At 44.2% G+C, this 16794-nt stretch overlaps 1 protein-coding gene across 11 annotated transcripts in view; it reads left to right on the top strand.

Moving 5' to 3' along the window:
• The first annotated feature begins 437 nt into the window (after window positions 1–437).
• LOC123512949 (neogenin-like) overlaps window positions 438–16794 on the top strand; it is a 295796-nt gene continuing 279439 nt past the window's right edge. For all 11 annotated transcript variants that reach the window (XM_045269674.1, XM_045269675.1, XM_045269671.1 and 8 more), the window contains exon 1: window positions 438–707. In XM_045269674.1, the coding sequence (XP_045125609.1) occupies window positions 614–707 (94 nt within the window). In that variant the 5' untranslated portion in view covers window positions 438–613. The remainder of the gene's footprint in view (window positions 708–16794) is intronic.

The following is a 16794-nucleotide window of genomic DNA, read 5'->3' as shown; positions in this document are numbered from 1 at the left end:
AAAAAAACTTTATTCATGTCACAATCTCATGGAAAGAACTCAAATTAATAAGATACTTAAGAAAGATTTATATTCTAGTGCGTATCTTCCTCTGTAATATATATCTAAGAAGACCTTAGCACGATTTGTGGCTGGTGCGAGACGCGAGCCGAGTATGCGGTAAGAAGTAGAAATATGAATTGAGAATCTGGCAACTCTGGGAATGAATGCTTCTCGGGGCGGCGGAATACACCATATGTTGTTATAAACCTTTATTACCGTGTCACATAGGATTACATTGGATTCACAGAGTATAAGATGCGTATTTGAATGTATGGTTGTTGATATAGATGAAAAGAACCAGGCAGAGTTGGATTATTTGTTAGTTGTGTGGTATGGGGAACTAGTTTTCGGGTGTACAACCGTAGCTCGCAGACTGGTTTAGGCATCACAGAGTCAGTGTTTGGCTAGATCTCGCTTGGGGAGTGTCGCACCTTTTCCTCTCGTCTGGTTTTCACTTAACATCATGTTGGAAGACACATGAAACGAGCACGATTTGTTTTGATTTCTCCGCTAAGTGATACGTGTGTGGTGGCAAACATACCTCGACAGTGGTGATTGAAAGAGTGTCAGAATGAGCGGCAGAAGGAGAGGAGGAGGAGAGTGGCTGGTGGTAACGTGTGTGACTCTCGCTGTCTGCCTGGGAGCTGGGGCCGCGGCTGACAAAGGTAAGCCGCTGATAACTCACAGTAGTCCTACATGTGTCGCTTATCAGGTGTGCAGGCCAGGTGCCGGGTCACGTGTCCTCTGGGGGGGGGGAAATCCGTCTGCCGTGACTATAGATGATGAGTCTTGGTAACATCGATTTTCCTGTTTGCCGCCTGCTTGTCACATGTGCCGTGTGTGCGTGTGTGTGTGTGTGTTGGGATTAATTACATATATTTATTTTTCTAGTTTTTTTTCTTTCAGCGGAGACGAGGACAAGCAAAGTTACTTCCAGATTACTTGGTTTCTTGAAGACTTGCAGGAATGTGATCAGTATTTAATGAACCTGTACCTTTGCGAGTGATACAATTAATTCTGTACCATGATCTTGAAAGTGTCAATTATAATGTTGCAAGTGTTGTTATGTGAATTTTGGGCAGATATGAAGGTGCACCGACTCATTAGTGCACCTGTGTTGTGTGTACCGCACGCCGGCAGGTAAACACAACGAAAACTGTAAACAAAGTAATAAAAAGAATTGAATGTTTAATCTGTCCTTCCCCGAGCAAGTCACTGTGTTGTCAGTAATTCAACTCGAGGCTCACAATGATGTTTTATATATTCTTTGTGTGTATTTTAGTTAATCTTAGACCCTGTGTGTAATTCACCTCGGTCGTCTGCTGGTCACCCAGCCAGTCTTCCCCATTACGGAGCGAGCTCAGAGCTCATAGACCGATCTTCGGGTAGGAGTGAGACCACATGAACACACTCCACACACCGGGAAAGCGAGGCCACAACCCCTCGAGTTACATCCCGTACCTATTTACTACTAGGTGAACAGGGGCCACACATTAAGAGGCTTGCCCATTTGCCTCGCCGCGCCGGGATTCGAACCCGGCCCTCTCGATTGTGAGTCGAGCGTGCTAACCACTACACTACGTGTGTGTGTGTGTGAGAGAGAGAGAGGGGGGTTTGACTTTTTTTTTTTATATATTGCTAGCTGTATTTGGGTCTGTCTCTTCTGTCACTGGTGTAATGGTCTCCCTCTTTGCCTTTTGTTTACTCTTCGGTAATGAGCAGATTCACCAAATGTTTTCCTGCTGCATGTTTATTCAGCAAACATTTATTTTTCACTGCTCTTCCTCGCTCCCTCTTTGCCAGCACTGTTACTGCATGTTCGTTCTCGCTGTCGATATATATTTTTTCCCCTTTTATTTGTCCTTCTTGCTTATATGAATCATTCGTAACTATTTTGGGTTAGACTTGTGGTGAATTCAGTGTCATGTACTCATATTCGTGTTTTGTGTCTCGCTGTGTATTAATTTTCGATAATGGATCCTGTGCTTGTGTGTTGAATTATTATACTGAGCTGCAGACACGAACAGTGGAGTGTGTACTCGGCTCATAATGTCCTTTTCTTACTTATCTGGTTTACTCACCTGGTTAGCCACCCTTAGCTCCCAAACCAGACAAATACAACGAAGAGTAGGAAAAAGGTAGCTAGGAAAATGGGTACGCCAGTCAATTTTAGATGCAGATTACTGGATGATTGTAACAAACTGTGAGTGGACTGGAATGTGTACCCATTGAAACTGTTCAGAAATGCAGGATATATTATTGTGCAGCAAACAGCAGCACATGTGTGTATGCATATTACTCCACAAAGTCGTACAGAATGTCGCCTAAATGACTGTGAAGGGCTGATTTGAAGGATGGCAGCGAGTTCAGAGCAACAACATGGTCAGGCAAAGAATTCCATAAACGGACACACCGGAATGAAAAAAATCGAGAACTAAGATCCACTGAACTGTACTGGTGAGTTAATTTAAAACGGTGTCCACGAGTATGTGCATGTGGTGTTGTGATGAATAAATCTTCGGGAGAGATAGAACACTCAGAGTGGAAGATCTTTCAGTACTTTATTATGTCAGCACGAGTAAGGCGTCCACGTACAGAGTAGAGGTCAAGAGCTGTTTAATTTCTTCCATGCTTTTCTGTTTATATTAGTGTTTGGAAGGGCGGTGGAGAACATAGCCTCCTCTGTCAATATTACTAATGCACTCTCTCTCTCTCTCTCTCTCTCTCTCTCTCTCTCTCTCTCTCTCTCTCTCTCTCTCTCTTGTTTCCTCTATTACGCTTCCTTCTCTCTCCCTCCTCTTCCTCTTGTTTCCTCCATTACGCTTTTCACATATCTTCCTTCCTTCTTTCTTTAATTTCCTCCATGCCTTAGTGTGTTTATCTCAGTGCTAGGCAGAGGGAGGAGGGCCATGGTTGGGGAGGTGGGTGGTTTGGTGCAGGTAGGTAGGCATAACTAGGCGCTGGTGGTGGTGGTGGTGGTCGGCACTGACATTCATACCACTTAGCATGTGTTGTGGTTTGTCGTTCTCGTGGCTTACATCGACCCGGTCTCTCTCTCTCTCTCTCTCTCTCTCTCTCTCTCTCTCTCTCTCTCTCTCTCTCTCTCTCTCTCTCTCTTAATGATTCCGAGATTCCCTATGAAAATAAGAAATGAAACGTGTACTGTATGTAAATAATGACATGAATGAGAGAGAGAGAGAGAGAGAGAGAGAGAGAGAGAGAGAGAGAGAATTATTACCAAAGCAGGTGAACAAACAGGCTGCTGATGAGAAAAGGAAATGAATATGCAAGGATAGATAGGTGAAGAGGTCCAATACTATTAAAATGCCCTGTTGAAGTAGTAAAGGGAGAGTTTGGGTAGATAAGCTCACTTGTACTAGGATTATTGACTATAGGAAAGGGATATTGTTTTACATGCATAGGTAGACTCTCTCTCTCTCTCTCTCTCTCTCTCTCTCTCTCTCTCTCTCTCTTTGTTTGTTTGTTTCTTTCTTTATTTCTTTCTTTCTTTCTTTCTTTCTTTCTTTTTTTCTTTCTTTCTTTCTTTCTTTCTTTCTTTCTTTCTTTCTCTCTCTCTCTCTCTCTCTCTCTCTCTCTCTCTCTCTCTCTCTCTCTCTCTCTCTCTCTCTCTCTCGGTAAGAAACTTAATCTAGCCTACTTCTTGAGAGAGAGAGAGAGAGAGAGATCCAGCGGTTTATCTTGATTTATGTGTTCTTTATCGGCAGTTAAGAAAGGAAGTATATGCAGTATCAGTCTCATCAGAAGTATGGCTACGTTCTTTGCTCATAATGAGGTTTTGGGAGTGATGGGTTAAGCTTAGGTGAGCGATAATTACTTTCCGAAGGTCAGCACTGTGAAGATCTATAGTCAGAGAGAGAGAGAGAGAGAGAGAGAGAGAGAGAGAGAGACCTTTTTCTAACTCATGTTTTGTGAATGTCATGAGTTTATTGATTCATTTGATTATTTTTGTGGCCAATAAACTATCTATCTATCCAGCTAGCCGTGTATGTACAGTTAGGTTAGGTTAAGGTTAGGTTTTGTTTAAAGGTTAGGTTAGGTTAGTTTAGGTAAAAAAATGATGATAATGAAGTTTGGTTAGGTTGGGTAGAAAAAATAGGTTACGTTAGGTTAGGTTAGGTTTGAATTGGTTTATGTTGAAGTTAGGTTAAGTTAGGTTAGGGTAGAATTACGTTAGGTTAGGCACACAGTATCCTGGGTGTCGATTATACTATGATATATTGCGTGGCTGCTTTTGTGCATGGCGGCGTTACCAAGGCTTCTGTGGATCCCTTGCCTTCCCAGCCTTTCTCCAGCCTTCCTATCTTTGCCAGCCTTGCCAGTCTCCCCAGCCTTCTCAGCCTTTCCAGCCTTATCAGCCTTGCCAGCCTTCACAGTCTTCCCAGCCTTCCCAGCCTTGTCAGCCTTCCCAGCCTTGTCAGTGAACCCAGCCTTGTCAGTTTGTGTGTCTCCTTTAGGCGGGGCGTGGGTTTACGATGCAGCGCTGATGTATTAGACGCGCCTCTCCATCCCGCCGAGGAAGGAAAGGAATAGGCGAGTATGTTCGGCTGTCAGTTCAGGGTTTTGAGTGATTTATACGCGTGTTTTATGCAAAGGATTCAAATGTATTCATGTTTTATTTGGGCAGTTTGCTTGTCGGTGTGTGTTTTTGTGCGCGGTTTATTGGTAATATTTGATGGTAAACTGGTAAATCCGTGACCGTTTAGTTTATTCACTGTTTAACATCCTGCAGAACACACACACACACACACACACACACACACACACACACACACACACACACACACACACACACACACACACACACACACACACACACAAGAAGAGACCAAAAGGCACTAAGGATCCCCATGGTTTGTTCGTGTGTTGCCCGTTGTCCGCCGCTTACTACACAACCCCCGTGGAATTCAATATATCTCCCCTCGATTTCCCTTCGCCTGTTTCCCTTTACTCGCCTCGCCGTCCCCTCTGCTCGGGGCATCACACTTTAGGGGATAGGTTCTTTCCCGCCTCCCTTCCAAACGTCTCCCACCAACTTTAGGGAGGTGTAAATTTCCCCCTGTTGACTGGACGTTCTTCCCTCCATCGTCCCCCCCCCCCTCTCTCTCTCTCTCTCTCTCTCTCTCTCTCTCTCTCTCTCTCTCTCTCTCTCTCTCTCTCTCTCTCTCTCTCTCTCTCTCTCTCTCTCTCTCTCTCTCTCTCTCGTGTCTCTCTCTCTCTCTCTCTCTTGTTCTCCCACTCACGTCCTCCTCCTCCTCCTCCTCCTCCTCCTCCTCCTCCTCCTCCTCCTCCTCCTCCTCCTCCTCCTCCTCCTCCTCCAGTGCTCCTGACTTTCACCTACCGTAGGAAAACACATTAAAGACGGTAATGTTTAAATTGGAGACACCGACGAGTTTACCAGCAGGTGTAAACAGTCGGTGATGGAAGTGTTGGTTCTGTCAGTGCCGGCGGTTTACTGGTTGGCTGGCTGGCTGATCATCGGGGCTCGTCTTGCTTACCTGTGGCTCTCCAACCTGCCGAGAAACACTTTACTCTCAAGTCTCTCATCACGACTATTTTCTAAGGCCACAGAGGTGAGTGACGGGGGTTCTCAAGAGTGTTTCTCCTGTTAATCATATAGAAATCTTATCTTGTTAATTTGTCCCTCGAGCCGTATAAACATGCTTCAAAACTCGTGTTGCTTCAATTAGAGCCTTATGAAAGTAGTGAAGTGTTTCCTTAACCCCTCTCGTGTGTTTTAACTAGATTTTGTGTAGGTAGCCTGTGTATCGCTATTTTGATACAGTTATGTGAACAGTTGAGCAGCGAAGGTGGTATGTTACAGTAGTAGTCGAAACGTTAGAGAGGTAAAGTATTCCTGGGTCAACCTGAGATTTGTCTACCACCTTCACTGCTACGTTACATCGAGTCCTGAGTAGAGGGAACGCTTATCACCTGAGAGCTGCGTTGTAAGACTGGAGGACCTGCGATAACTGAGAGGTAGAAGGAGGGGGAGAGGGGGACATGGCAATGCAGACGTGAATAACTACGCAGATTACACTTAATAAACGAGGATGCAGTTTAGATATAATAGGAGGAATTAACGCCGCGTCATGCTACAGAGATCGCTAGAAGGTCTGTGGCGGTAGCTACATATTAGAGAGTAGCATCGGATCTCAATAAATGGATTCCAAGTTAATGAAGGGGGATCGACAGCTTAGTCACGCCGCAGTAAACACGATGGGCGTCTGAAGCACACATCGGAGCAACATTGAAGTAACAGCGCTTGGTTCGTGTGCTAATCAATGTAATCGATTCTCAAATGCCACCAGTGAGTACCGTAATGGTTATACTAGTACCTTATGGGAATGCTGAGGCAGGAGGAGGAGGAGGGGGAGTAGCTACAGAAAGGTAAGGTGTGAACGTCATAATGGAAGGAAATCAATGTAGCTTACTGAACACTTGAGTACCATAATTAGGTTATACTTGTATCTTATGGAAATGCTGCAGGAGGGAGAAGAGGAGAAAGAGGAAGAGGAGTAGCTACAGTAAGGTAAGGTGTGAACGTTATACCTGAAGGAAATCAACCTAACTTACTGAACACTGAGTACCGTATATAAGGTTACACTTGTACCTTTAACTACATTATGGGAATGCTGCAGGAGGGAGAAGAGGAAGAGGAGTAGTAAGGTGTGAACATTATATCGGAAGAAAATCAACGTAGCTAACTGAACACCCTCAAGATGCCAGCGAGATGAGATAACACAGGCCATGAATGGGAAGGATTGTATCGACGTAAGGCCAAATTATCTGCTCGTATCTTTGTAAACACCTCTGAGGGCCTCGAGTGGCGATAACACACGCATGAATGGGGAGAACTGTGTATGAGAGCAGCACACCATCTCGTTATATCTGAGTAAACACCTTCAGTGGCCTCCAGGAAAGATAAACATGGGGAAACTTGAGATACGAGGTGGAACGAACGGTCAACTCTTATCCAGCCAGCCCGTGTGTGTGTGTGTGTGTGTGTGTGTGTGTGTGTGTGTGTGTGTGTGTGAGAGAGGGATCAGCAGTCCGCGGTAACTAAGGAGGGAGCATCAGCCAAACCATTACCTCAAGATACGGCAGTGGGAACAAAAAGAATATTACAGCAGGATTTATTAACAGACTCGTCCACTAATGAAGTTCTTTTGACTCGTATTTCTATCTTCCAATGATGCCGGGACACGCACGCACGGTAACACACACACACACACACACACACACACGGGCAGAGAAGGGAGGGGCTGACGATTTGGGCCAAGAGGGACACACACACACACACACACACACACACACACACACACACACACACACACACACACACACACAGACAGAGGAAAGGGATCGATCTAGTTCCTGTCCAAGGCGGTCAATATTTTCCAGGCAGCACATGTTAGGAAGGGAGGGCTGAGGGGAGTTGCCACACACCGCAAATCACACAGGTTTTTCTCCACGCCTCTATCTCTCGATCGTATGCAGTGGATATAAGTTATAATATTTTAAAAGTAATGTTTGAAAAAAAAGGAGAGAGAGAGAGAAACCGAAATAATGACTATCAGGTTATCATACACTCTGGAGTAAAAATAGTGACGATGATATTGGCAATAATACCTCTTCGCATTTGCATTTTTTTTCCTGTTGCAGCGAGATTGCATTTATGAGAGAAACCTGACAAAAAGTAGAAAAAGAGGTCGATCTGATAAATTAATGAAGCTGACAAATTTCTCTTCATTCCTCTCATGTGGGAGTATTTAATTACCATGATAAGATTTCCCAGACCTCTGTGACCTTGCTCTGGTCTTCGGGACAAAAAAGGGAATATGGGAACCTGTATTTTCATAAAGAATTTCACTGGGATACAAAACATTTAACCCCTTCAATACTGGGACGCATTTCTATCATGAGTTTGAGTGTGATTAGACGATTTTATTTACATTACGAAGGGTCTATGGAAGTCAGAAGATTAATGGCCAGAGTCGTCAATCTTTTAATCCCCACAAGTTTCTGAAGCTGTACAAAATCACCAAATAGTAAGCAGAATAAATATGAAAACATTCATGGTAGTGAAAAGGTTAACACCAGAAGATTTTTTTATGTATGTGAAAGCGCGAGGCAGGTAACTCACGAGATGGAAATGAACACTGCCTTCTTCCACTAAAAAACAGGGATGTGGCCTTCTCTACCAAAGCTGCAGAGAGTGGAGAAAACAGACAATAACAAAGTACCACTTTAATGAAAGAAGAGCACTCCTTCTCCAACACACACGAACTATATGGACGTGGGTCGCCCCTTAGAGAGGTAGTTGGTCCAGCGCTGGTACCACGCCCATCCACTTCACACACGGCCGTCCCAGGCAGCACACAGGTACAGGATCCCAAGGAGAGGACGGGGAATGGAGCAGGGAATTCAGCGCAGGAGACGGTACCTCGAAGATCCGAAATGTGAAGCAAAGAGATAGCATAACAAAATGACCAATAAGCAAGAAGATAGTTCCAAAGTGCCCCGATAGTTTCTGGCCTCGTTACCTTTAAAGTAACAAGCTGATAGTTTAACCCCTGGTTGTCTTCACAATATAAGAGGGGAAAACTGGGCAAGGGCAGCAAAAACTATTGAATAAAAAGGCCCACGGAGATGCCAGTTATCGAGGAGAGTCGAGAGAGTTGACCAAATGTATGTGATAAATGTCTTTAAACCTCCTATTAAGTGAGTTCATGTCATATAGGTAGATGGAAATACGGAAAAAGATAGGGAGATCCAGAGTTTACCAGAGAAAGGGGTGAAAACTTGAGATTACTGGTTAACTCTTGATATAGAAAATTGGACAGAATAGGGATGAGTGAAAGAAGAAAGTGGGTGGTAAGGAATCACAACTGATGCAGAGGAATGTATATAGCTTGTGTATTCCTACCTACCACTTTCTTCTTTCTCTCCCCTATTCTCCCTAACGCAAGAGTTAAACCAGTACTCTCAAACATTCATCCCCTTCTCCGCTAAACTCTGGATCTCCTTACCTGCTTCTGTATTTCCATCTTCCAATGAAATGAGCTCATTTAAGAGTGAGGTTTGAAGACATTTATCCCTTTCATTTGGCACAACACAACACAAGCTGATACAGAGGAATATTTATAGCTTGTATATGCCTACCACCCACTCTGCACATTTGTCTTATATACTCAACAGAAAGAAGAAAGTAGTAGTAATAAATAAACAGCCCCTTATCTGTGACGAGGGAAGCTGGTGAGGTGTAAGCAGGAGTATTTGAGGTTCCTATAGGTCAGGTGATAGAGGTGAGGTGAGGAGGGGTGGATATACACCTTAGTACGCCTTTATGATATAGATTTTGTTACCTTTTACTGATATCTTGCACAAAAAAAAAAAAAATACGAGGTAAGTTATTAAAAATTGTGTGTGTGTGTGTGTGTGTGTGTGTGTGTGTGTGTGTGTGTGTGTGTGTGTGTGTGTGTGTGTGTGTGTGTGTATGTGTCAGTCACGTGAGTCAGTCCCCTCAGTGGTATGACAGCGTGTCTTCTCGTGGGCGAGGTCGGTGCAGGCATTACCAAGGTGGGGCGTGGAGGCCGCCTCATATCAGAGATTATCGAGGTAAAACTGACTCACTAATAGGAGGACCCCCCTCCCCTCTCTCTCTCTCTCTCTCTCTCTCTCTCTCTCTCTCTCTCTCTCTCTCTCTCTCTCTCTCTCTCTCTCTCTCTCTCTCTCTCTCTCTCTCTCTCGTGCAATTCGCAAGCATCGTATGACTGATTGATGGATGACATGTTAGTGTGAGCGGAGATGATTCCTCGAGGGTGTTCATTTGCGAGAGAGAGAGAGAGAGAGAGAGAGAGAGAGAGAGAGAGAGAGAGAGAGAGAGAGAGCACCTAGCCAGCCAGCAACCAGCCAGCCACAGCGGTATGTGTTGCATGTTGTATTATATTATCCTCCGTCGCCGCCATTAAAGTGGTGTGCCCTGAAACTCGTCGCGGATAATCGCCTTAACGTGGCCGTGAGCACCTGCCGCCGCCGCACCCACGAAACCCGACTCCTGACGCGGCGGGAGGAAGGAACACCACGCCGCCGCCGCTGACGCTGACGCCGACGCCGCCGCCGCCACAGGTGTCTAAAGTTACCTGCCTTAACTTCTATGGGTCGTGTAAGGGGCAATGGCGAAGCGGTCTCTCTCTCTCTCTCTCTCTCTCTCTCTCTCTCTCTCTCTCTCTCTCTCTCTCTCTCTCTCTCTCTCTCTCTCTCTCTCTCTCTCTCTCTCTCTCTCTCTGCTTTATATGTAAGGGTCTGAGTTCCTGGTTAGTGTGTGTGTGTGTGTGTGTGTGTGTGTGTGTGTGTGTGTGTGTGTGTGTGTGTCTGTGTGTCTGGGTGTGGAGGTGAAGGTGCTGCTGGTGCCGGGGTCGCAGGGAGTGTGGAAAGTTAGGAGCTTTAGGAGGAGGAGGAGGAGGAGGAGGGGTTAACTAAGAACAAAAGGAGAAGAGGAGGGGAGGAAAGAAGAGGAGAGAGGGAGAGAGAGAGAGGGAGGTGAGGCAAGCGAGAGGGTTGAGTTAAGAGCCTCACTACAATTCCTCCTTCGTCGCTGCTACTTTATTTTTTCTCCTCTTCTTCCTCCTCCTCCTCCTCCTCCTCCTCCTCCTCCTCCTCCTCCTCCTCCTCCTCCTCCTCCTCCTCGTCCTCGTCCTCAGTGCGTGCGGTGGCGGCAACGGGAACCTCGCTGGCGTAAATAAGGACGGAGTGTCAGCTTTTATTGGAAATATTGACTTGACTCAGGAAGGGAGATTTGCTGTTCAGGGTCCCAGAGGAGGAGGAGGAGGAGGAGGAGGAAGGGGTGTCTACAGTCTTCCTCCTGCCAAATTTGGGAGTGCAATTGCTTACTTCTCGTGTCAAGCTCGAGTTGGTGTTAGGTTAAGCGGAGGAGGAGCAGCAGCAGCAGCAGCAGCAGGAGGAGAAAGAGTAAGAGGACTGGACTGGAGGATGGCTAGGGAAGATTATGTACTCTCTCTCTCTCTCTCTCTCTCTCTCTCTCTCTCTCTCTCTCTCTCTCTCTCTCTCTTTCTTCTTTCTTTCTCTGTTTTCGATTTTGGCGCGTGTTATTGTCCAGTGTGAATTCCCTTAATTTGATTGTGTTTCAGGGTTGATTTCAGTGTGTGTGTGTGTGTGTGTGTGTGTGTGTGTGTGTGTGTGTGTGTGTGTGTGTTTCTTTCTTTCTTTCTTTCTTTCTTTCTTCTCTTCTCTCTCTCTCTCTCTCTCTCTCTCTCTCTCTCTCTCTCTCTCTCTCTCTCTCTCTCTCTCTCTCTCTCTCTCTCTCTCTCTCTCTCTCTCTCTCTCTCTCTCTCTCTCTCTCTCTCTCTCTCTCTCTCTCTCTCAAATAAAAGGACCATTCAGATTTTAGTATTGAAATTTGTTGATTTTAATATATTTTTTGTATATTCATTGTATTTTATAATTGTTCACATTATTACCATTTGTATGTCATTAATATTTGTTGATTTTAATATGCAATAAATTATCGTTCACATTAATATTTTTTTGCCATTTGTTAGGTCAAATATCCCTAGACATGAAAATGATAGGAGCATTGAGAGAGAGAGAGAGAGAGAGAGAGAGAGAGAGAGAGAGAGAGAGAGAGAGAGAGAGCGTAATGAAGGTAGTGATGGAGTAGCCTGGAGTGGTGCAGTGAGAGGGAGGTTGGGTGGTGCAGAGAGAGAGAGAGAGAGAGAGAGAGAGAGAGAGAGAGAGAGAGAGAGAAGGAAGGTCAATGAGATGATGGGCGCAGTAATGACGGCTCGGGGGCAGCTAATAGTCACCTGCGCATCTTGTATTACACACCTGGAGAGAGAGAGAGAGAGAGAGAGAGAGAGAGAGAGAGAGAGAGGAGAGGGGTAAGTTTGCCCATAAGAGAAAGTACCTTGTAAAATATTGTTTCCTTAGGGTGAAAAAAGACCACTACCTACTCTCTCTCTCTCTCTCTCTCTCTCTCTCTCTCTCTCTCTCTCTCTCTCTCTCTCTCATCAGTAATAAGTCAACAGATCGCACAGGTGTTCAAGTCTACCAAATGTTACCTATGTCGTGGTCGTGGTGGTGGTGGTGGTGGTGGTGGTGGAGATAAGGGAGGGGGTGATGGATTGGTGACACTAGTGGTATTTGTTGTGGAAAGTATTGAGGGTTGTGGTGGCGGTGAATTCGTGGTGTGAGGGGTGCTGTGTGATGGATAAGGGGAAGGTGTGTTGCGGCTGGTCGGGGTTGGTAAGGTGAGTCAGTGTGTGTGTGTGTGTGCGTGTGTGTGGCTAGGTGAGGTGAGGTGAGGTAATATTAGGTAAGGTTAGGTAAAATTGGGTGAGGTTATGGGAAGTTAAGTGGGGTTAGGTGAGGTTAGGTGTTCAGTTAGGTAAGGTTAGGTGAAGTTAGATAGTTAGGAAAAGTTAGGTTAGGTAAAATTAGATTAGGTTAGGTGGAAAAATGAAGTTATGTTAGACCAGGTAAGGTAAGGTTTAGTTTGGGGTAAGGTTAAGTTAGATGAGGTGAAAAGAAAATAATGGTGTTCATGCATAGATAAATAATGTTAGCTTAGGTTAGGTTAAGAATACATTGTCTGAACTTCAGCTTAAGTTTAGATTCTTTACATTGTTAATTTAGAGTAGAATAAAGTAAAAAAATGTTGATATGTAAGGTAGGTTATATTAAGGTAGGTTAAGTTAATAATGAATCAGGTTAAAGTTTAGATTGTTTACATAAGATAGTTTAGATTATATTAAGTAGAAATTGTTGATACGTAAGTTATATTAGGTTAGGTTAGGTTAAGTGTGTATTGGTGTTCGTGGTGGTGAGAAGGGTGACAGTAAGTGAAGGAAGGTGATTGTTAGGTTAGCTTAGGGTGGGAGTTGGTGCTGGGAAGTGACAGAACGAGAAAGTATGTGTGTAGGTACTGGTAAGGTTAGGTTAGGTTAAGTGCAGGCCGGTGTTAATGTGATGCTGGCAAGGGGTGCGTGGTGGTAGTGGTGGTGGTGGTGGTGGCAAGGATGTTGTTGTTGTAAGGGCTGGTGGTGGTGGTGGTGGTGGTGGTGGTGGTGGTGGTGAGTGATGGACTTGACAGGCGACAAGGTGGTGTGTTGCGCTCACTAGCAATTCATTTTAGTGTTTGTTACGGCTTTCATTGCACTATTATTATTATTATTATTATTATTATTATTATTATTATTATTATTATTATTATTATTATTATTATTATTATTATTATTCACCTGTTGTACCATTATCACCATCACTACTACTTCTACTACTACTACTACTACTACTACTACTACTACTACTACTACTACTACTACTACTACTACTACTACTACTACTACTACTACTACTACTACTACTACTACTACTACTACTACTACTACTACTACTACTACTACTACTACTACTATTACTACTACTACTACTACTACTACTACTACTACTACTACTACTACTACTACTACTACTACTGAGGGAATATCATGTGTAGGACTGTTGGCTCCTTGCAGCTTCCCTTACCTTCTTATGTTACCACCACCACCACCACCACTGCTAAAGGACTGCCACGTGTAAGCTGGTTGATCTCTGCATGTTCATTTACATTACACGATGAAAAAAAAAAATGCAGAGAGAGAGAGATACGAAAGAATGAGAGAAAAGAGGATGCAGTTACTCTTCATTCATCATTCACTCAGTGTGCATGACTATCACCTTTATTTATTTATCCATCCTTCCACTTCTTTTCATGCTGAGTTTGTAGTTTTGCATGATAGATTAACATTTTCCCTGGAATATTACAAAAACCAACTGGCGTGTTTCAAATTGCATGCCATTGATAAACCCACACCGCCGGATATATGCTCAGTCTAACTAGCGTGGGATTACTGTAATAGATCCCACAGTTAATTAATTCATGCACTGCTCTGATTCATTAATATAATCACTTCTTATCTCTGTATTTATTCCATTAATCAAAGTCTTCACCATGTATATTTATTCTCTCTCTTGTGGTGTCAGTCTTGTGTGTGTGTGTGTGTGTGTGTGTGTGTGTGTGTGTGTGTGTGTGTGTGTGTGTGTGAGGGGTGGTCAGTTAGGGTGAGTGAGTTAGGGTGTAACTGGAGTACGGGCGTGGGTGAACGTTATGGGTGGGTATTAATGTGTCTCTATTGCCTGTTGTGTGCTTGTGTTCCTGTTCTCTCTCTCTCTCTCTCTCTCTCTCTCTCTCTCTCTCTCTGTCATGGGTGTGTTTTCTTGTTCGTTTATCTGTTAGGGTGAAAGTTTAATGTCAATGATGTGTTTGTGAATTGATTTAAAGTTTTCTTGCTGACTTACTGATTGCCTGATTCTCTCACTCACTCACTCACTCTCTCTCTCTCTCTCTCTCTCTCTCTCTCTCTCTCTCTCTCTCTCTCTCTCTCTCTCTCTCTCTCTCTCTCTCTCTCTCTCTCAGGAATAAGAGGTTGTTATGTATTAACTAGTATTACGTTTTACCCTCTTACTCACTCACTCACTCACTCACTCACTGCTATAAGAGATGGAAATATATTGGTTGGAAGATTTTTTTTTTTTACCTAACTCTCACTCACTCACTCACTCACTCACTCACTCACTCACTCAAAAAGGTTCATTCACCGTCACAGAGATTAGGAAAAGTTGTATGTTCCTTGATTAGAGCTTTCATACACTGCCACTCATTCTCTCTCTCTCTCTCTCTCTCTCTCTCTCTCTCTCTCTCTCTCTCTCTCTCTCTCTCTCTCTCTCTCTCTCTCTCTCTCTCTCTCTCTTGCAGGATTTATGGATGTCGTGTGTTGATTAAATCTCTCTCTCTCTCTCTCTCTCTCTCTCTCTCTCTCTCTCTCTCTCTCTCTCTCTCTCTCTCTCTCTCTCTCTCTCTCTCTCTCTCTCTCTCTCTCTCTCTCTCTCTCTCTCTCTCTCTCTTTATGCAAATCACTCACTTATCAGTAGCGATATTGTATTAAAAATGACTAGAGAGAGAGAGAGAGAGAGAGAGAGAGAGAGAGAGTTATTGTTATGCAGTAGCAGGTAACGGAGATGAACATCCCTTCCACCTTCAGATTACTAATGGACTAGATGCAAATGAGTGGTGGTGGTGATGGTGGTGGTGTTGGTGGTGGTGATGGGTGTATGTAAGATGGTGTCTCGTCAGGGAAGCTTAAGGGGGGTCGTGTCAGGGTCCTAGATGGCAGAGGTGACGTGGCCTTCTCCTTTTCTGGTGGTGGGTGTGGGTAGATCGTGGACAGCATGGGAATAGTAATAAAAATAATGTAGGTTATTGGTGGTGTTTTATTGCTGCTGCTGCTGCTGCTGCTACTACTACTACTACTGCTACTGCTGCTATTACTACTACTACTACCACTGTCACAATTACAGCTACTACCACCATCACTATCAATATTATACTTCCGCTTTCTTGCTATATCCTCCTCCTCCTCCTCCTCCTCCTCCTCCTCCTCCTCCTCCTCCTCCTCCTCCTCCTCCTCCTCCTCCTCGGTGCCTCAGAGTAACCACACGTCACGAGATATAATGAAGGTTGCTAGGAATCCGACCTGAGCGGATATTGGGAGAAGAGAGAAGCGTTCTGACACTCTGGTAATGGGCTTGTGTGTGTGTGTGTGTGTGTGTGTGTGTGTGTGTGTGTGTGTGTGTGTGTGTGTGTGTGTGTGTGTGTGTGTGAAATTATGATTCGATGCGATGTTCGTGTCCGTCATTTCTCTCTCTCTCTCTCTCTCTCTCTCTCTCTCTCTCTCTCTCTCTCTCTCTCTCTCTCTCTCTCTCTCTCCTCTCTCTCTCTCTCTCTCTCTCTCTCTCATTCTTTTTCCCTAATTGTTAGTTCTTGTTTTTATATGTTCCTGTGTGTGTGTGTGTGTGTGTGTGTGTGTGTGTGTGTGTGTGTGTGTGTGTGCGTGCGTGCGTGCGGGCATGCGTTTTCAGGTTATTGTCCGGACGTCTTACTCGTAATGTCAACTTGTGTGTGTGTGTGTGTGTGTGTGTGTGTGTGTGTGTGTGTCGCTACCGTTGACAGGCGGACGAGTGGTACCTATTTCCCACCTGTGAATGATTAATTGCTCATAACTATGTCACCGTTCTTACCTTCCCTCCATCCTTCCTCCTCCTCTCCCTCTCCTCCCTTCCCTCCCTCTCTCGCAGTCCTTCAATTTTTCAATCTCCATTTCTCATTCATGGACCAGTGAAGCTTGCAGTCCTTTTTGTTTTTAATTACAGCGGTATCAAGGCGTGACAGGCGGGCATCGTTCATTGAATAGTTGTCGTGGAGTGTAACAAAAGGGGAATTACCATGCATTGCGGTGGCCTGATGGAGTGGTGGTGTGGTGGTGGTGGTGGTGATGGTGGTGGTAGTGGAGGGGGTATTAAACATCATTGGTGAGTTAGGTTGGGTTGTTAGTAGATGGAAATGAGTAATGATGTTAGGTTGTTAAAATAGATTAGTTGATGATTGGAAATGATACGAGTAATAAGGTAAGGTTAGGTTAGGTTGGGTTGGGTTAGGTTAGGTTAGGTTAGGTTAGAATGTATATACATATTTAATAGTGACGACAATCAGTCCTCTTTTTTATTATTATTATTGTTATTATGATTATTATTTTATTATTTTATTTTATTTTATTTTTATTATTATTGTCAATCATGTTATTATTTATATTCTTACCTCCATCACAACAACAC

The sequence above is a fragment of the Portunus trituberculatus genome, chromosome 35 (genome assembly GCF_017591435.1).
Source record: "Portunus trituberculatus isolate SZX2019 chromosome 35, ASM1759143v1, whole genome shotgun sequence".
Classification (NCBI taxonomy): Eukaryota; Metazoa; Arthropoda; class Malacostraca; order Decapoda; family Portunidae; genus Portunus; species Portunus trituberculatus.
Note: the sequence above shows the minus strand (reverse complement) of the source record. Positions and strands in the feature narration are given on the sequence as shown.